Source organism: Hyperolius riggenbachi, chromosome 1 (assembly GCF_040937935.1).
Source record: "Hyperolius riggenbachi isolate aHypRig1 chromosome 1, aHypRig1.pri, whole genome shotgun sequence".
Taxonomy (NCBI): Eukaryota; Metazoa; Chordata; class Amphibia; order Anura; family Hyperoliidae; genus Hyperolius; species Hyperolius riggenbachi.
In genome coordinates this window covers 668,035,206-668,056,496 of record NC_090646.1, presented here as the reverse complement: position 1 = coordinate 668,056,496, position 21,291 = coordinate 668,035,206, and the positions used below count along the sequence as shown (strand labels likewise).

Genomic DNA, 21,291 nt, shown 5'->3' with positions numbered 1-21,291 from the left:
TACTATAAAGATTTCATAAGAAAAATATGCTGTTTAATAATTCAAACCACACTGGTCCCTTCTATCCTGGTTCATTTTCCTTCATAGTAACATTTTAAAAGTAGTAATATATCAATGTAAAGGATGGGAGTAAAGTTTATATTCAAGCAAACACATTTTTTTAGTAGAGAAATATAAATATTTACATAGAGAGAGGGACAAATGAGGAGGAAAGAGGGACAGGGCTCCCAAAGAGGGACTGTCCCTCCAAAAGAGGGACAGTTGGGAGCTATGTGAGTTTAGTGAGCGTGTTTCAGTGTGTGGAGAGCCAGCAGATGATTTCTGGGCTGGGCTGCGATTCTTTCACCGCAGGGAAGGGTTAAAGTTGTGCCGTCCCGGCGACTCTTCATTATTTGCTCATTAGAGCTTAATCAGCCCCTAATACTCCACGCTGAGAGGTCAGCGGCCCCCTCCCCCCCATGCTGAGCGCTCGGGCTTTGAAGAGCGGTATTAATAACAGGGATATAATATATAATGTTTATGGGACAGGCTCCAGGGCTCTGCTACAGAGGCCCCATGAGGTCAGTGTAGTATATACAGGCGGTGGAGCGCTGTCTGCGCAGCGACGCATCTTCTGCCGCCGTGAGAACCAGTACGGGGAGCGTGCAGCGGGGGATGGTCCCACTTATTGGAGAGTCCTAAAACCTGATGTTTAATATAAGCTTTAGTTACTTGCATTAAATCTGTGTTATTAAAAAAAAAAAAAAAAGAGAGAGTAGAAAAATTAAGAAATCAGGCGGCGTTATACCAACTAAAGCATTCTGAGATTTTCAGTAACACAGCTCAACTCTAAAAATAAATAAATAAAGTTTTTGTTTTAAATGCTGTTTTAAGGGTTTACAAAATTTTTTGATTCTTTGTATTTTTTATTGTTGTTTTGTGCCTCATTCTGTGAGAATTTCAGTAATTTCCTGTACAGGCAGCAAGTGATCTGGGAAGTGATCTGTGAGAATTTCAGTCATTTCCTGTACAGGCAGGAAGTGATCTGTGAGAATTTCAGTACTTCCTGTATAGGCCGTACGTGATCTGTGAGAATTTCAGTCATTTCCTGTACAGGCAGCAAGTGATCTGGGAAGTGATCTGTGAGAATTTCAGTCATTTCCTGTACAGGCAGGAAGTGATCTGTGAGAATTTCAGTACTTCCTGTATAGGCAGTACGTAATCTGTGAGAATTTCAGTCATTTCCTGTACAGGCAGCAAGTGGTCTGGGAAGTGATCTGTGAGAATTTCAGTCATTTTCTGTATAGGCAGGAAGTGATCTGTGAGAATTTCAGTTATTTCCTGTACAGGCAGGAAGTGATCTGGGAAGTGATCTGTGAGAATTTCAGTTATTTCCTGTACAGGCAGGAAGTGATCTGTGAGAATTTCAGTTATTTCCTGTACAGGCAGGAAGTGATCTGTGAGAATTTCAGTCATTTCCTGTACAGGCAGCAAGTGATCTGGGAAGTGATCTGTGAGAATTTCAGTCATTTCCTGTACAGGCAGGAAGTGATCTGTGAGAATTTCAGTACTTCCTGTATAGGCCGTACGTGATCTGTGAGAATTTCAGTCATTTCCTGTACAGGCAGCAAGTGATCTGGGAAGTGATCTGTGAGAATTTCAGTCATTTCCTGTACAGGCAGGAAGTGATCTGTGAGAATTTCAGTCATTTTCTGTATAGGCAGGAAGTGATCTGTGAGAATTTCAGTTATTTCCTGTACAGGCAGGAAGTGATCTGGGAAGTGATCTGTGAGAATTTGTCATTTCCTGTACAGGCAGGAAGTGATCTGTGAGAATTTCAGTTATTTCCTGTACAGGCAGGAAGTGATCTGTGAGAATTTCAGTCATTTCCTGTACAGGCAGCAAGTGATCTGGGAAGTGATCTGTGAGAATTTCAGTCATTTCCTGTACAGGCAGCAAGTGATCTGTGAGAATTTCAGTTATTTCCTGTACAGGTAGGAAGTCATCTGTGAGAATTTCAGTATTTCCTGTATAGGCAGGAAGTGATCTGTGAGAATTTTAGTCATTTCCTGTACAGGGAGGAAGAGATTTGTGAGAGTTTCAGCCAGCTGGAGCTTAAAAGGACCACTATCTCGAAAAAGTAGGCAGTTAAAATCTGACAGAACCAACAGGTTTTGGGCCAGTCCATCTTCTCATGGGGGATTCTCAGAGTTTTCTTTGTTTTCAACATTTTTTCCTGAACAGTAGTTTAAGATACCAGCCAGTCTCCCTACTCGCACACTATTTTGTCAGCTAGACTTTGCAGTTGCTGTTCAACAAATGCTGTTGAAAACAAAGAAAACCTTGAGAATCCCCCATGAGGAGATGGACTGACCCAAAACGTGTCAGTTCTGTCAGATTTTAACTGCCTACGTTTTTCGCGATAGTGGTCCTTTAAGGCCTCTTTTCCACAGACAGGCAGTGAAATGCCTCTCAAGTCACAACTGCTCACGGCTGCCTGGTAACTGCTTGTTGCTGCCTGGCAACCGCTCACTGCTGTCTGGTAACTGCTTGCTGAGCACACAGCTCAACTGTCTGTGGAAAAGAGACCTTAAAACATTGACGGAACTAAGACAACTAGTGACCAAAAAGGCTGATGGGAAGTTTCCGGGTAAACAGACCTGTAGCCAACCAAACAGATCCTTCATACCTATAATTTGAGATAAAAACAGTATGGGCCTTCTGCAATTCACATTTTCTCCTAAGTTTATTCCTAGGGGATATTCTCAATGCTTATCAATAAAATGCCTTTTAAAGAAAACCTGTAACTAAAAAAAGTTCCCCTGGGGGGTACTCACTTCAGGTGGGGGAAGTCTCCGGATCCTATCGAGGCTTCCCCTGTCCTCCTGTGTCCCTCCGAACAGCGAGGATGTAAATATTTACCTTCCCGGTTCCAGCGCAGTATCGGCTCTCCGCTCGGAGATAGATGGAAATAGCCGATCGCTGTCGGCCCGCTCTACTGCACAGGCACAAGTATCCTGCGCCTGCATAGTAGAGCGGACCCAACAGAGATCGGCTATTTCCGCCTATCTCCGTACTGAGAGCCGCAACAGCACCCCCGCTGAAGCCAGGCAGGGCCGGCGCTACCATAGAGGCAAAGTAGGCAGTTGCCCCAGGGCCCCAGAGCCTGTAGGGGCCCCCAGTGGCTACAAGAGGAAAAAAATTCAAAACGACCCTTTAGTTTTTGAGAAAATCGATTTTAAACTTTCAAAGGAAAAAAAATACACATTTAAAAACCCACCGACTTTAATGGTTAATAGCAAATTCACCTTAAATGCTAGAAACTCAAAATTTGCAGGATATGTTAAGGAGATCATTGGGAATAAGAGGGAAAACAATTTTTCAAAAAGACCTTATCGTTTTTGAGAAAATCGATTTTAAAGTTTTGAAGGAAAAAAGTATACTTTTAAATGCAGTAAATGTCACTTTTAGTAGCAAACCCAACGGTAGTGTAATTTTACATGTATCAAATGAAAGCGCAACAAATTTCCTGACGGGGTTTCCAGGGGGTCTATACGCAGCCGCAGTGCTTTGGCCAGGGATCGCTATACAGCCGCAATATGGCTGCATGAAGATCCCTGGCATTTTTTTTCTATTTTCCCAATTTTTTTATTTATGTTTAAAAAAGTGGAAAAATGTTTTTTTTAATTATGTGGGATCCTCCCTCCTGAAACTTTTTAACCCCTTGTCCCCCATGCAGGCTGGGATAGCCAGAATGGGGAGCTCCGACCGATTGGGGCTTCACACCCTGACTATACCAGCTGCAAAAAAGGTCCCTTAATGCCGATTTTTGCTCCGGGGTATCTGTTTGGGCCCCCGGATTATTCTGCCCTGGGGCCCCATTGTTGCTTAAACCGGCCCTGGAGCCAAGGAAAGTAAACTTGTCAGGCTTGTGGAGGGGAGGATTCCGGGAAGTTTCGGGGGAGCCAGTGCTGGATTGCCTGCAGCTACAGGGATGGGGGAGGCCTCATTGGTACCCTGAGGCTTCCCCCTCCCAAGGTGAGTACCCCCCAGGGGACGTTTTTTTAATTACAGAGTCTTTTTAAACCATCAGCTAGAAGGAAAATACTCAGACTAATGTTGGTAGTACTTCTTCACCTACCTTTTGGTACTTTTTCAGTTGCAAAGTGCTGAAGATGACAAATGATCTCCTAGGAGAAAACTTAGAACAAGTGAATTGCATATGGGCCATATCTCTTATCCCAGCACAGACACAACCTGCTCAATGCGGAGTACTTCCTGCAGAACAAAGAGCTTTAGCTTCAAGCCATTTGTTTGGTGAACACCGGCGAAGATCCGAAGTCGAGATTTTCTCCTGCAGTTTAGTAGCTGTGATATCGTCTCACAGGAAATTGTCCGTTTCCTAAATTAATTTCCATTTAAAAGCATGCCCCCCCCTCCCCCGACATTCGCTCATCGGCTAGGGGCTTTCGGAGTAGAAAGGGAAGGGAAGGAGGAAGCTATTTGCGAGCCGTAACAACCCATATATCATAATTATCATCAGCCCTGCACTGTAATTGACTTAAGGGCCATTGGGGAAAATCCTACCTTTCACGGCAGAATGTGAATTACGCTCCCTGGGATGTAAATAACCGGATTTAGAATATGAATGATGCGTTCTGCAATGGGCTCTGTGAGCTCTAAAACATGAATGACTGAGCTCGAGATGGGAAACCGGCCTTCTAGATGGAGACGGATGCTGTTTGCAATGCAAATTATTCGGGGGGGGGGGGAGGGGCCTTGAAACTTTAAAATTTATAAAGTGTACTTCTGGCGCACTCGGCGGGTTTTCCAGATTTACGAACTGTAGCAGGGATTCGCGTGCAGAATACGTTTGTGGGATAACAGTCGTGGCAGCTCCGTACATAATCACCTCTCCCCCACCCCATGGCGGATCAACAGAGGCGGACATTTATTAAAGGTGCTTGAAAAGGGGCAAAGGGAATAACCAGTAGTGGAGTATCAGTAAAATTACTGATATTCTTTTACTAGCAGTAGAGTATGGTACCCAACCCTAACGCCCAGCTAGGCTAGGTGGTGCCTAGCCTTAACACTCCCCACCCCGCGGTGTGCCAAACCTGAAACTTGCCCATGTTTCCTAACCCCAATCCTACCCCCCCCCCCCCCCACTACTTACCCTATCACCACCACTGGCATCCTGTTGAAAAGGGCGTACACAGTTTGCATAGCCCTTTTCAACTGCTTCCCACCAGAGATCTACCTCCAGAGCAAGAGGAGCAGTAATAAGAACAGTCATCAGTCATGTAATGCCTTATCAAGCTGTCCACATGCAGACTTTACAATGGTGAGAGAGCAGACAGAGTTTTTTTCTTTGGACTCTGCATAAGGCAAGCCTCCTCAGCCAGCCTAGTGCTTCACATTCCTTTATACAAGAAAAATCTCAATGCACCAGGCACTGTACCAGCAGCCTAGAGGAAAATCTCCCCCCTTTGCCCCCGGCCAGTCCATCCTGGAATGCCTTGTATCTGCTTCCCTGAAAGACAGCATCCTCCTCTTCTTTGTTTTCTTTTCATGGTCATAAGGAGGGGCAGGACAGGAGTCAACAGACACACACTAGATCCCGAGATGACAACTAATTAGGGAACGTCATACAAAGAGTTGTAGACAAAAGTTTTGTAGACTCCTTATGAGAGGCTGAGCAGCAGATGCTTTCATTAGAACTTTTTATTTCCGCACCCTCAGTTTTCAGTCTCTAAGGACAGGGGAAATAAACTTTTTTCCCTCTGGAAGCGCACCCAGATAAATCTGCCGCTCCAGGCAGTTGGCTTATCAGCTGGTGCCTAGAGGTGCCTCTAGCAAGCAGGGAAGCTGGCCGGCATCATTGTTTAAATCCTTTTTACGAAATATCTTTATAAGGAATAAAAGCCTTGTTGAGAATCCCCTATGAAGAGATGGACTAGTCTAAAACCTGTCACTTCTGTCAGATTTCTACTCCATGCTGGAAGTGACAGCAACATAGGAGAAAAGTAATTTATGGCTCATTTTACTCTGGAAAAAAAAGTACTTCTTATTTGTCTGTTTGTACATATTTTAAATTTTACAATTTTTCGCCACAGTGCCCCTTTAATTATTTTAGCTGGGGTCATAATGGCTGCCTAACTCAGCTATCTACAGTAGGGCTATAACTAGTTCATTCTTGTGTTTGGAGGCACATGGCTACTTAACTATGGTGACTGAGGGTTCACTGCTACTTTATTTTTGTATCTGGGGAACTCAGATACCAGGTGCTTAGTACTGAAACCACTAGCGGAGTACCTGAAGGCTGCTACTGGTGGAGTACCTGTAATCGGTATACCGCTACCCCTTCTGTGGTCTGCAGGACACCCTGAGGTCAGGCTCTGTTTTATATCTTGTTCTCCTCTACAGACCTCATTACAGGCCTGTCAGGACCTCTCCAGCCATCCTGGATTTACTACTGCTGACCTTTATTCCTGTCACTTACTCCATAGGTCACAGGAAGATTTACAGCAGTCACAAAGCGTCATGCTCTGCCGCACTTCTGTCAGGTCCATGCTTCTGCTGTAGATACTGTATATTGTGACTATGGGCTCATTAGGAGGAGACGATACCAATCAGTTTTAATAAAGTGCAGGGCCAGTTTCTGTGGATTTATGTATTATTATATAAAGTGCCAACGTATTACGCAGCGCTAGATAACTATACTGTATGTACAACTGGACCCCCACAAATTCAGCAATAAAGACTCTCCAGGGGCCTGATTCACAAAGAGGTGCTAACAGTTAGGGCTCGATTCACCAAGCGGTGCAAAGTGTTAGCACCGTGGTGAAAAGGCCCTTATCACGCCTAAAGTCACTTTAGGCATGATAAGAAGAAACTCGCGCGAAGTTGCCGCGCGCAAAGTTTTGCGCGCGCAACCGCGCGCGTGCGCGCGCAGCGTCCCCGCTTCGCGCGAAGCTCCCATTAAGCCCTATGGGACTTTGCGCGCGCTCTTACGCGCGAACGCGCGTTCGCGCGGTAACTTCGCGCGAAGAGCAGGAAAAAGCGGTGATAACTCAGTGGTGAAAAGGTCATCACGCCTAAAGTCTTTTAGGCGTGATAACTGGGTTATCACCGCTTTGTGAATCGAGCCCTTAGCACCCTGGTGAAAAGCCCTTTATCACGCCTAAACTCAGTTTAGGCATGATACGTTTAGGTGTGATAAGTTTAGGCGTGATAAGTTTAGGCATGATAAGTTTGGGTGTGATAAGTTTAGGCATGATAAGTTTAAGCACCAACTGCGTTAGCACCGCAGTGCACAGCTGATCAAAAGTTTTGCGCCAGCAAAGTCTGGTGCACTTTGCATAGAGTTTAATGGCGCTGCTTTGCGTGCGGGACTTTGCACGCTATCTAAACTTGTCTAAACTTATCACGCCTAAACTTATCACACCTAAACTTATCACACCTAAACTTATCATGCCTAAACTGGCTTTTTACCAGCGTGGTGCAATGGTTATCATGCCTAAAGTCTTTTAGGCGTGCTAACTGGGTTAGCACCGCTTTGTGAATCGAGCCCCAAATGTCCAACTGTACTCTATGGGCTCGATTCACAAAGCGGTGATAACCCAGTTATCACGCCTAAAAGACTTTAGGCGTGATGACCTTTTCACCACTGAGTTATCACCGCTTTTTCCTGCTCTTCGCGCGAAGTTACCGCGCGAACGCGCGTTCGCGCGTGAGAGCGCGCGCAAAGTCCCATAGGGCTTAATGGGAGCTTCGCGCGAAGCGGGGACGCTGCGCGCGGTTGCGCGCGCAAAACTTTGCGCGCGGCAACTTCGCGCGAGTTTCTTCTTATCATGCCTAAAGTGACTTTAGGCGTGATAAGGGCCTTTTCACCACGGTGCTAACACTTTGCACCGCTTGGTGAATCGAGCCCTATGAGCCTGATTCACAAAGCGGTGCTAACAGTTAGCACGCTGGTGAAAAGCCCTTTATCATGCCTAAACTCAGTTTAGGCATGATAAGTTTAGGTGTGATAAGTTTAGGCATGATAAGTTTAAGCACCAACTGGGTTAGCACCGCAGTGCACAGCTGATCAAAAGTTTTGCGCTAGCAAAGTCTGGTGCACTTCGCATAGAGTTTAATGGCACTGCTTTGCGTGTGGGACTTTGCACGCTATCTACACTTATTTAAACTTAGCATGCCTAAACTTATCACACCTAAACTTATCACACCTAAACTTATCACACCTAAACTGGCTTTTCACCAGCGTGGTGCAATGGTTATCACGCCTAAAGTCTCTAACTGGGTTAGCACCGCTTTGTGAATCGAGCCCTATGACTGGGTGGCATGACAGTGCAGGAGGTGACACTCACACCCTAGGGTGCTGGGGTCCCCGGTACAAGTCTGGCCAAGACACTATTCACATGGAGTTCCTTCCACCTTCCCAAAACACACTAGCATGTTATGTGGGTGACCCCAAAATTGGCCAAAAGGTGGCCACACACGATACAATAAAATGATCCAATTTTACAGCAATTCGATATATATGATCGGATCTCCCCAAAAAAATGAAAGCTTTTTTTTCATTTGACTGAAAAATCAGATCGGATTTCCTGTTTTGTTTTGTTTTTTCGATTTGATCAATCCGGAATGCTGGAAATTTTTCTTCAATTTTTCTAAAGGTTGAATGGTGTGTGTTAGATTGTCAGTTTATTAATACACACACCCTAGCAATTTCCTCAGTGTTTCCAATCATTTTTATCATAATTGGGGAAACATTTAACCACTTTACCCCCGCGCGTACGTATTTCTCCGCCCCTTTTTCCATCCTTTAAAAACCAGGGACGGAGAAACACGTACTTTCCGCGTTCCCGACGCTGCCCGCGCTCCCGCTCGTAAACACGCCGCCCGCCGCTAGTAAACACGCCGCCGCCCGCTCGCCCAGAGATCAATGAACGGGAAAATCCATTCCCGTTCGTTGATCTAAGCCCCGCAATGATCAGCTGCTCTCCTATGGGCAGCGCGATCATTGTGAGAAAAAACTCACGTGTCCAGCCTCCTTATACTTCCTCCAAGCTTCCGGAAGGAAGCTTGGAGGTCGCATTAAAACAAAAAGTTACTGTGGCCATCTTGTGGCCAAATAGTAAACTACACCCTACACATTTTTCACATACAAATAAATGACTTTTACACATAAAATTAACTCATTACCTCCCACACTCCCCATTTTTTTTTTTTGTAATTAAAAAAAAAATTAAAAAATTTACAATTAAAAAAAATACATAAATAGTTACCTTAGGGACTGAACTTTTTAAATATTTATGTCAAGAGGGCATAACACTGTTACTTTATAAACTATGGGCTTGTAATTAGGGATGGACGCAAAACTGAAAAAAATGCACCTTTATTTCCAAATAAAATATTGGCGCCAAACATTGTGATAGGGACATAATTTAAATGGTTTTATAACCGGGACAAAAGGGCAAATACGTTTCATGGGTTTTAATTACAGTAGCATGCATTATTTAAAAACTATAATGGCCGAAAACTGAGAAATAATTATTTTTTTCCCCACATTTTTCCTATTTTCCCATTAAAACACATTTAGAAAAAAATTATTCTTGGCATAATGTCCCACCTAAAGAAAGCCTAATTGGTGGCGAAAAAAACAAGATATAGTTCATTTCATTGTGATAAGTAATAATAAAGTTATAGACGAATGAATGGAAGGAGCGCTGAAAGGTGAAAATTGCTCTGGTGCTGGGGGGGTAAAACCCCTCAGTGGTGAAGTGGTTAACATAGGTATGTGGTACATTGGTCATATTTTTTAAATGTTACAAACAGTCAGAAAAATTGCAATTCTTAAATTGAACAGATATTTAAAAAATTGTATAGTGTGTGGGCACCCTTTAGGCTCACCTTGGCTGCCTGTGAATGCGCCAACAATGGACTTCTCCTAATTCTGCCAGTTATAGCTTTACTAAGGGGTCCTGTAACATCCCAGTCTAATTAACAATTATTGTTATATCACTGACATCTTCTGCAGCACTTTACAGAGTACATAGTCATGTCACTGACTGTCATCAGAGGGGCTCACACTCTAATCCCACCATAGTCATAGTCTAATGTCCTACCATATTATTATTATGTATTTATATAGCACTGACATCTTCTGCAGCACATTACAGAGTACGTAGTCATGTCACTGACTGTCCTCAGTGGAGCTCACACTCTAATCCCTACCATAGTCATAGTCTAATGTCCAACCATATTATATTATGTATTTATATAGCACTGACGTCTCCTGCAGCACATTACAGAGTACGTAGTCATGTCACTGACTGTCCTCAGAGGAGCTCACACTCTAATCCTACCATAGTCATAGTCTATGTTTTCGTGAATATATTAAAGTGAATGGAGCTGACATGCTATAAGCACCAAATTTGCTTGGTATGTTAAAGGGTACCTGATATGGTGGAAAAGAAAAAAATATATACATGGGGCTTCCTTCAGCCCCCTCTAGGGTGATCGCCCCCTCGCCATCCTTCTCTGCCTCCTGGATCCTTCACAGTTTGTCCAGAAAATCCTCCAGTCGGCTCAGTCTTGTCGCATGCGCTCCCCTGTCGCCCTCCGGGGGTTGGGAGCATTCTGCGCATGCACAGTACACCCCGCCCGGAGGATCTAGGCAGCACAGAAGGATGTCGAGGGAGCGATCTGCCCGGAGGGGGCTGTAGAAAGCCCCAGGTATGTATTATTTTTCTTTTTTTCCACCATCTCATTTTCTTAAATGCAGTTAAATGACCAATGTTTGTATCAGGGGTGAAAATGGCGCATGTCAAAACAGAGAGCAGTGAGTTTTCTGCCTGGTTTTCCAGGTGGTCGGTATGCAGTGTATAATGGCCACCTGGTAACGCGGTGGAACTGGCAACACCTTAGCCAGGAATCGCTGTACAGCCTTGTTCACACTGCTCTCCTCAACGTACCTGGCACATTCGGAGGGTCTAGCATGTAAGCAGGGTTTGCTATTAACCGCTAAAGTCGGCAGTATTTTTCAGGGCATGACTGCTCCAAAAATTGCTGGTGAATTTAAAAGCGAAAGTTAACGCAAATGTACGCCGTTATCGTGAAAATTAGTGGTGAGCGAAGAGGGACCAACTTGCCCTGCGATCGAGCATAAAAAATGTGCTCATTCATCTCTACATGAGACTATTGTTGCGGTATGGATAAGGCGGTCAGCTCCTCTGAGCACAGTTAGTAACATGACGAGGTACTCTGTGTCGCAGAACATATCAGTAATATAACATTCATTGTTCATATTCCATTCATGAAGACTGGCAGGTTACAGGACCCCGTAGTAAAGACATAACTCACAGAATTAGGAGCAGGCCCGGCCCGCTCATGAGGCGGGGTGAAACATTTGCCTCAGGCGGCAGATCTGGGGGGGCGGCACCCCCCTGTCTGTGGATGCTGGGTGCCTCCCGCCGAGCTGGAGGGGTAGCTGGCAGAAAGGGGGTATTGGGCCTAGCGGTGGGGAGGGGGGGTCGGACCCCTCCCTCCCTCGCCTGGGTCCCCCGATCTGCGCTCCCCTCCAGCGATAAGTAACCAGCGTGCATAAAGATGGCAACGGGCGGAGGAATACCCTCTCTACCTTTGTCTCTTTAATCAGTGATTAGCTTTCTTTAGAATGATATAAATGAGAAACCAATATGCTATATAATAACCTCACATGCTTTCCCTTTTCCCAGAAACCACAACTACAATCACAACTACGACCACAACAACGTATGTTGCACCTCCGACCACCAAGGCGTTTGAGCCAGAAGCCATGGCAGACTCATCATCCGCCGTCCGAGTATCCTGGCTGTCCACATTGTTATTGGCTCCAGTTGGGATTTTACTTATGTGGTAAGACTGTCAGTGTTGTTTTGGCTTGGCCTTTACAGGCCTTCAGGAGTATGAGTTATATGATTGTATTAGCCACTTCCATACCAGCAGCCTTTGGCCCCTTAAGGACCGAAGACCGCTGGTTTAAAAAAATGGGGCTTAGTGACGTCTCGCCACACTGACCAGCCACTACTGCCATTCACACTGCTCCCCCATCGCTGTAGCCCCCTCGCTCTGCAGACAGCAGAGCTCCCTGAGTCGTTCAGGGGCCGATTTCATTGACTCCTGACCATGTGATCAATGTGAGCCAATGTGATTGGCTCACAGTGATCATGGGGTCAGGGAGCTTTGCCGTCATACCAACGGCAGAGTGAGGGGGCTGCAGCAGCGAGAGAGCGGTTAATCGCGATTGGCTCCTGATCGCTTGATCACTACGATCGCCGGCGGATCATAGTGATCACTAACAGAGCTTTGGCGGTAGGGGGAGAAGAAGAGGATCCACTCACCTTCCTGACGTTCCCCCGGCGATCGGTGCTTCCCTCCGCTCTGGCCAGCATCCCCACTCGCTCTAACGTAAGTGTCGGGTCCCGGCTTAATGACGTCATCAAGCCGCAACCCGGAACTTAGCGGCAGTGCAAGCGGGGATGCCGGCCAGAGGGGAGGGGTTCACAGCTGCTCATCGCTGGAGCCTAGGAGGCGAGTAAAAACTGCTGGCAATACGGGGCACCTGGCTACTCTGGGGACACCATGCCTAGCTAACTATACTGGGGATCCGGCTGCCTGACCCCGAAATTCGCTCCCCGCCCACATGTAAAATGGCCTGGTTCTTAAGGGGGTAAGGCAGCCGGTCCCCAAAGGGTTAATTTGAGCTGTGCCAGAAAGGTGTGAGGACCTCGGCCCTGGAGGACTGGAGTTGGGCATCCCTGTCCTAGGAGAAAACAAGGGAGAGAAGGGCCTTATGCAATTCACTTTTTCACCTGAGATTTCTCCTAGGAAATAATTTTTTATTTTCAGCACTTTTCAATTAAAACAATACCAAAAAGTAGGTGAAAAAGTACTATCAAAATTATCTTGCGTATTTTCTTGCTTTGTGGTGGCTTAAAGGGCATTTCGAGGTGTTATTAATGAGGTGCAAAAATATCACCTATGAGAAATCTCAGGAGAAAAAGTTAATTGCATACGGTCCAAAGTAAATTGAATTAGGGCCAATGTAGCTTGATTATCATTTTTTTTGTCCAAAATTTCAGTTGGAAAATATAAACTTACACAATTCTCAGTTGTTGTTTTTTTTTTTTTTTACAATAAAACACAATTCTCTGTTTTTGTCTTCCAGATTCTTTTGTTGGATTTCCACAAAAAAGTATTTCAATATTTTTTCTCTATTTTGCACATGTTAAGGAGGATACAACTTATTTTCATTTTATCTTCATTGGTTATAAATTTTTATTTTCCTTGGAATGGACAAATTTGCCTAAAAAAATATATGGAGCGTTGCCCAATGCCCAGCAATTGAAAAAATGAAATTCTAGAAAAAAAAATGAAGTATGAAACAAAACATTACATCATAAGATAAAAAATGTACAATAATAACAATACTTGGATGTATAGAGGAGAATAATTCTGCCAAAACATGAACAAGGAATGCTTGGTGAAAAGCAAACCAAATGTACACGTTGCACAGCGACAACATGGGAGGCTGGACAAACTCGCTATCTTTGGAAATTTTCTGGTTTATGGAGTGCTAAGATTGTCTTAGGATCATACAGCTATACCACCATGCCAAAGACAATTTCTAGAATTCTACCCACAATGCTGTGCTCTCCAACACGCCACCACGTTAACCAATGTTGCATTTTTCTTGACGAGGGGAAAAGAAAAAACGTCTTTGGAGATGATCTTTATGGAATATTCTGAGCCACAGATCAGTATCACTCGAACAACGTTCCTTCGACCGCACGCGCCTTTTTCTGATGCTTTTTCTCTTTTTTTGCCAAATGGGAAGACTTTGCACATCTTAATTTTCACCTTCGTTGAATTGTTGGTTAAGACTTAAGAGGAGAATCCTCCTCAAACACAATTTGGTACCACAAGACAAAAAGCGTTGATTATTTGGCCTGTATGGCGATTTAAGGCAACAATCCATTGGGATTGCTCTGGGAAGCGGCGGAAGTTCTCCAATGCTGCTGTGAACTTCTTCCGGGGCGTGAACATTTTTATTATGAACAGTGAACAATCGACCTGTTTCATCTGAAAACTTTTTCATACATTTCTGAAACGTACTTCCCCCACCCCAATGTGGGTTTTCCATTTCACACCTTCTTGGAACTTGATGCTGCGCTGACCTGATTTAAGAAAAAAAAATCATATTAGTGTGTCTTTTTTATAGTACAACACAATAGTTAAGTTTATTGGAATGTGTATGGTCATAAATTTGTGGTCACAAAAAGAATTCAGGTGACTTACTAAAACCTACTCTCTTGTTATTGGAGATTTGCAATTTCTCGAAGTCTTGAAGCTGTGTACAAAAAATGTTAAAGCTGGCATGACGTAGGCACCCGTTACTGTATTTGTTTTGGCAATGCAGGATGTAAAAGCTGGCATGATGTAGGTACCCGTTACTGTAATTGCTTTGGCAATACAGGATGTAAAAGCTGGCATGATGTAGGTGCCCATTACAGTACTTGTTTAGGCAATGCAGGAAATATGCAAATTCAGTTTTTCCAAATCCTATGCAGACTGGTTATAATGTTTTAATGAAGGAATGCAGCAAATATATTTGTGGTTTAAAGAATTTATCTACCAAAACATCAGGGGGCATTAGAGTAGATTGAATTACGCAGTGTCTTCCTATATTTCTCTAGAAACTAATCAGCAGAACTCAGTTTCCCTATTTATTTAAGAGTATGGACAGTGAAAGCAGGGCTGAGAGTTCATCCATTGCAGAAGCAAGATTGATATTGTGTGAAAGGAGTATAGCTGGCTGGGAAAATGCTGTAACTGGAGCAGATGGAAAGCTAAATCATATGTAAAGCGACTTAAACCATGAAAATCCAGCAGTAACTGAAATAACAGATTTAGGTGCACTTAAAGGACCAATATGACAAAAAATTTAAAACACAAACAGATACAAATAAGTAGTATGTTTCTTCACGCGTAAAATGAGCTATAAATTACTTTTTTCCTATGTTGCTGTCACTTACATTAGTTGGTATAAATCTGAGGGAACTGACAGGTTCTTGTCTCGCCATCTCTTCATGGGGGATTATCAGTATTTTTTTTATTCACAAAAGCACTCCCTGGAAAGGTTCTGCATAAAGATGAACACCCCCCCCCCCCCCCCCTACACACACACACCTGTTTGTACACTATTCTGGTAGTTAGCCTGAGCACCTGCTGTTTGCTAAGTACTTTTGAAAATAAAGAAAACCCTGAGAATCTCCCATGAGCAGATAGGCTAGTCCAAAATAGGTCAGTTCTTTCATATTTCTACAGCCTACTGTAAGTGACAGCAACATAGCAGGAAAGTAATTTATATCACATTTTACTCTGGGTGAAATGTACTTTTTATTTGTGTTTTCATGAATTTTAAATTTTACAACTTTTCAGGATAGTAGTCCTTTAAGTTTACTTTGCATTGATCAAGAATACCTTGATGCTGTTCCTTATTGATCTTCCCTGGTTGGAATGCTTATCAGGAAATAGATGAAGATGTACCACTTTGATTTTTAGATTCTGTTCCGATCTTTAGCATAAGTCTGACCACAATGGCCTCAATTCACTAAGCTTTATTAACCACTTTATCAAACGTTTGATAATTGACCTCATGGGTAAAATCTAATTTTGATTTCACTAACGTGTTATAGATATACTGAACGTTTTATTGATAAACCATTCGATAAATATATAACACCTTAGTTAATTCAAAATTAGATTTTACCCATGAGGTCAATTATCAAATGTTTGACAAAGTGGTTGATAAAGCTTAGTGAATTGAGGCCATTAATATATCTAACCCGTCTCTGCAGGGGATATGTATTGCCCAATACTGTGCTAAACCATTGCAACCAGTTGGTTGAGATTAGAATCTTCTAACTCTCTTGATTACTGGTCCATCAGTTATCCTGCAAAACAGTCCGTTTGGATGAGCCCTAATACGTACAATCAAAGTTATAATACATTTGTAAAAACTCATAAAAATGTGAATAACTCACATCACACTGCCAGCAGGATAACTGTGTCTAGAGGGGTGGCCCAGGTGAGTGCTGAGTCAAGGGGGTCCTGGTTCACCCCCTCCCACCACCATCCCTGTTGTGATGTGTACAGGGGGGTGTAACTATAGCTCTCTCCACCTATCAAGTTCCACACAAATACAGTATACCAATCAATATAAGCTGTGTGCGCAATGGTGGATTTCAAAATACTGGTCCTGTGCAGTATAATATTTCTACTGTGGTTACATCCCAAATACACTAGCTATAAGCTCAAAAAATGCAGAGTGACTGTTGCTGGGGTGCAAAAATTTAAGGATGCTCATACTATATACAGTGACACAAACAGACTCAACATGTTTCACCCTGAAGGGCTTTGTCAGGAGTGCTGTACAAAAGTGCAGTGCTACATACAGTATATACACATGAGCCCCCCACCAACTCAGACATCCCCAGCAGCATATAGCTCAAGTCAGAGCTGGTGTTCCTTAAAATCAATCAATTATCGATTGCTTGCTACTGCAGCGTTATTCCTACCATGATCTTTGGTTCCTGCCTCACCCCATAGAGCTTTCATGTTAAGATTACATAGAAGTGCACACACCCAAGAAATCTAGAGGACTTTGTTTGATAGTAAGACTGAGATTTTGGTGGGAAAAGTGCGGCGTCCCACAGCATCTACTCAAGGGGAACATGGATGAACACTTCTGGCATGTTTTGACAGGAGTTGAAGACCACTTTGTAGCAATCCTATCGAAAAGTAAAAAAGGTTTTGTTAAACAAAAACAAAAAAGTTTTTGCTAATGGTTATTTCATTCGGACTTCATGAAAAACACTTGGTTGAGCTACTATAGTGTGAACACTGATGGTGTAATCACGCTAAACTCCGTAGTGTACGCTATATTATAGTAGAATGGTTGGAATCACCCTATAATAGAACAATAATGGGAGCAGTCACACTACAGTAGAACATTAATGGGAGGAGTCACGCTATAGTAGAACATTGATGGGAGGAGTCACGCTGTAGTAGACAATTGATGGGAGGAATCGCGCTATAGTAGAACATTGATGGGAGGAGTCACGCTATAGCAGACCATTGATGGAGGAGTCACGCTATAGCAAACCATTGATGGAGGAGTCACGCTATAGCAGACGATTGATGGGAGGAGTCACACTATAGTAGACGATTGATGGGAGGAGTCACGCTATAGTAGACGATTGATGGGAGGAGTCACGCTATAGTAGACCATTGATGGGAGGAGTCACACTATAGTAGACCATTGATGGTAGGAGTCACGCTATAATAGACCATTGATGGTAGAAGTCACGCTATAGTAGACCATTGATGGGAGGAGTCGCACTATAGTAGACCATTGATGGGAGGAGTCACACTATAGTAGACCATTGATGGAAGGAGTCACGCTATAGTAGAACATTGATGGGAGGAGTCACGCTATAGTAGACCATTGATGGGAGGAGTCACACTATAGTAGACCATTGATGGGAGGAGTCACGCTATAGTAGACCATTGATGGGAGGAGTCACACTATAGTAGACCATTGATGGGAGGAGTCACACTATAGTAGACCATTGATGGGAGGAGTCACGCTATAGTAGACCATTGATGGGAGGAGTCACACTATAGTAGACCATTGATGGGAGGAGTCACACTATAGTAGACCATTGATGGAAGGAGTCACGCTATAGTAGACCATTGATGGGAGGAATGATGCTTTAGTAGCACCCAATTTGTTTTCTCCTTTTGCTGTTGGTAGAGTGGGACATTAAGAACTCCTGTCAGGTTAGGATTGGGACCTGCACCTCTTCTTGGAGAGCATATCCTGCCTCAGGGATATCAAAGATTATGTTGTGAGGCTGAGATGTCACCAAGATGAGAACCGAGGGCATCCATTCACCTTAACAGTTGAGAAATGGAAGACCTGTACCTGCTTAAAGCCTGTTTCTGTGTAGAAAATAAAACCTATAGGGAGGGGCATCCACATGGATTCCCAAGAAGTCTTCCTTTGGTTCCTGGTCCTCTTCCTGTTTGGACTTCAGGGGCTTGATTCACTAACCGGCGTTAAGTGTTAGCGCCGGTGTGAAGCTTTTTTTTCCCCCAGTGTGCGGAAAGCTACTTTGCGCGCAGCCCCGCTCACTGCGCGCACAGCATGGGGGCGCCAATATTAGTGCGCGGTGCGACGATAACGTCGCACCCACTGCCCCTTAAACGTCGCACCTGGTGAGGCGCATCGGGTGCCCCTGAAACGAAGCATTAATGCGCCGCTTCGGGGGCACCTGATGCACTGTTATCAAGGGGCAGCGGATGCGATATCGTCGCACCCCGCACAAATATAGGCGCACCGAGCAGGGCTGTATCCAATGTGTGGGTGCAAACCACCTAACACTGTGGTTTGCGCACATTAAGTCTTAGGGCCCACTCACCGGCTTAGCACCAGTTAGTGAATCAAGCCCCAGGTCTCTTATTTTTCCGTAACTGAAAGCCCCAACTGACATTTACCTTCTATCATCTTCAGTGCAGGGCATTTGCCATTACCTGGATACTTAATGCCGAAATGAACTCCTCCCACTTCCCAACCAAAAAGTATGTCATAGGTTCTGGCTTTTCCATATTTGCGCACCCAGCACCAAAATAAGCCCTAGGATTGCCAAATATGTCTTCTTTTGCTGAAGTGCCAGTGCTGAAACCACGCCAAACTTACCAACGCCAAAAATGAACACCTTGAAATTTTAGGGACGTAACTAGAAATCACTGGGCCCCCCTGCAAAACTTTGGATGGGGCCCCCTACCCCTGCACACTGAATAGGGACGGTCTATAAATCCTTGTCTACAAATCTTTGTATGATTCGTTATCAGTGGCTGAGAAGATGCAATCATTAGAACAATTGTGCAGAGAGCAGAAATCTTTTTCTCTCCTTGCCCTTATTTGTCAGTCTCTCAGGATGGGGCCCCCTGTGGCCTCTGGGCCCCCCTGCAGCTGCATCCCTTGCAGGTTCTATTGTTACGCCCCGCCTTGAATCTAGTGAGCGCTAAGCACCAAAACACAGCAGTAAAGAGAACCTGGCATGCAGAATGCAGATAATAAGCTTGGGTACCCCCAGTGTGACTGTGACCTCTTTATCATTGTATAGTGTGACTTTTGGTGAAGATCCTCTGTAAAGTGCCACTAAAGCAAAAAAAAAAAAAAAATATTATGTATAGTATGCATAATAAATAGAACATTAGTACCAAAGAAAAGACTATCATATTTTTATTTTCAGTTACAGCTTTATTTATAACATTGCATCATTCTGACACATATGCAGTTTAGAAACCACACTCTGTAATTTAAGCTGTAAAACAGAGCAGCGGTAATGACCCTTTGAACAGTAAAACCTTATCTCAAGCTGTCTCTCACTGCGTCTTGGCTGTTTAAAGGAGTTATCAGGCAAAATAAAAGAAAAAGCTTTACTCACCTGGGGCTTTCTCCAGCCCCTTGCAGCCGACTGTCCCACGCTGACCGCTCCGCTCTCCGCAAGGTGCAGAGGACGACCTTGAGGTTGTCCTTACTGCGCTTGTGTGAAGCGCCGCTGTCAATCATGGCCACGTTGGCCACGGCGTATTGAGCAGGGCTGGTATGCAGTAGTCAATCATAGCCGCGGGCAACGTGGCCATGATTGACAGTGGCGCTTCACGCAGGCGCAGTAAGGCCGACCTCGGGGTCGTAGTCTGCACCGCGCGGGGAGCCCGGGACGGCGGCAGAGAGGTCGGCATGGAACAGTTGGCTACAAGGGGCTGGAGAAAGCCCCAGGTGAGTAAAGTTGTTTTTTTTTTTTTTTAATTTTGCCTGATAACTCCTTTAAGCTATTCAGAAACAGTACTGAATTCCACCAAGTTGGTCTCAGAGAAGCTCTTTTGCATAGATAACAACTCAAGTGTCTTAACTCTTCCTGTACTGGAAAATAATGTGACTTTTTTCTTTGCTGCTAATGTTCTATTTGTTATCCATTCTACACATACAATTCATGATGTCCTAAGTATATTTTTGGTTTAGATTTTCTTTAGTAAGTAACGTCTGAAGTATGGGTAGTGCCATTGTGACCTGACCGACAATATCTGAAACTGTAACTTTGGAGAACTCCATTAGGGGTCATCTCCTAAGAGCTGCCTACAGCTACGCCAGCCGGTAAACCCGGACGTGCCTCACATGGGTTCTGTGGTTTGCGATAACCGCTTAAAGCAACAAGCTTAGAGGAGTCTTCGAGGACGGAGATCTGACACACCACACATCAGTATAAGCCACCATCGCCTTCTTCCTTTCACCTCCAGCCAACATCCGGTTCCTGGTGCCGGGCAAGCCGATTCTCTACCATATTGAAGCCGAATACGGACCTATATGTAATGCAAAGAGTCAGCGCAGGGCCAGAATGTAGCAGCGTTGATTTCCTTTTGGCCACACGCCATCCGCCCAAACCGCCATATTTTGTACAATGGCTCCTCTTCCTTGCAGATTCAGTATTTAATACCGTTCGTCCTAGTATTAAAAAAAAAAAAAATGTTAAGAAAAAAAAAACAATGACACAAATGATGTTAACATGCTGTATTTGAATTTTTTATAGATGTATATAAAATGAGAAATTTGTTCATTAAATGTGATCATTTCATGAGAGGCAGCGTGTGGCGTGTTTTTTCGTTTCTCCTGCCGATGGTTGCGCAGGTGTTAAGGTGTTATTATTGCTGTCTTTATAGCACAAACTCAAAACTGTACTAACTGAGCATCAGAAAACAACATGTGTGTGTGTGTGTGTGTGTGGGGGGGGGGGGGTCTGTTTAATGTTATAAGTAAGACAGTGAACAGTGGAAGCACATTTCAAATGGATTCTTAAAGAGGAATTTTAACCAACCCAATCAGTAGCTTATATACCATCTTTCCCATGAGTAATCTTTACCAAGATTAGATCATCGGGGGTCTGTATGGCTGATATTGTGGTGAAACCCCTCCCACTGTGTGATGTCATTACCATGGCCATGACAGTTTCCTCTTTGAAAATCGCATTGCCTTGTGGGAGATAAAGTTTGTTACCAACTCCCAAACAAGCAGTATCTCCCTCTGTGTGTGTGTATATGCCTATTACATTCTTAGTGGGTTTGTTTATAGATAAGGGTAGTTTGTGTTGTTTGTTTGTTTTTTTGTTTTTTTTTTTCATGTCTGTCTGGAGCAAA

At 44.0% G+C, this 21,291-nt stretch overlaps 1 protein-coding gene across 7 annotated transcripts in view; it reads left to right on the top strand.

Moving 5' to 3' along the window:
* Positions 1 to 20,735, top strand: part of CNTFR (ciliary neurotrophic factor receptor) — an 841,679-nt gene extending 820,944 nt beyond the window's left edge. For 6 of the 7 annotated variants that reach the window (XM_068252965.1, XM_068252959.1, XM_068252972.1 and 3 more), the window contains one exon: positions 11,724 to 11,887. In XM_068252965.1, the coding sequence (XP_068109066.1) occupies positions 11,724 to 11,887 (164 nt within the window). Of the gene's footprint in view, positions 1 to 11,723; positions 11,888 to 13,195 lie in introns of those variants that run through there. The other variant, XM_068253005.1, reaches the window with a different exon arrangement.
* The last annotated feature ends 556 nt before the right edge of the window (positions 20,736 to 21,291 follow it).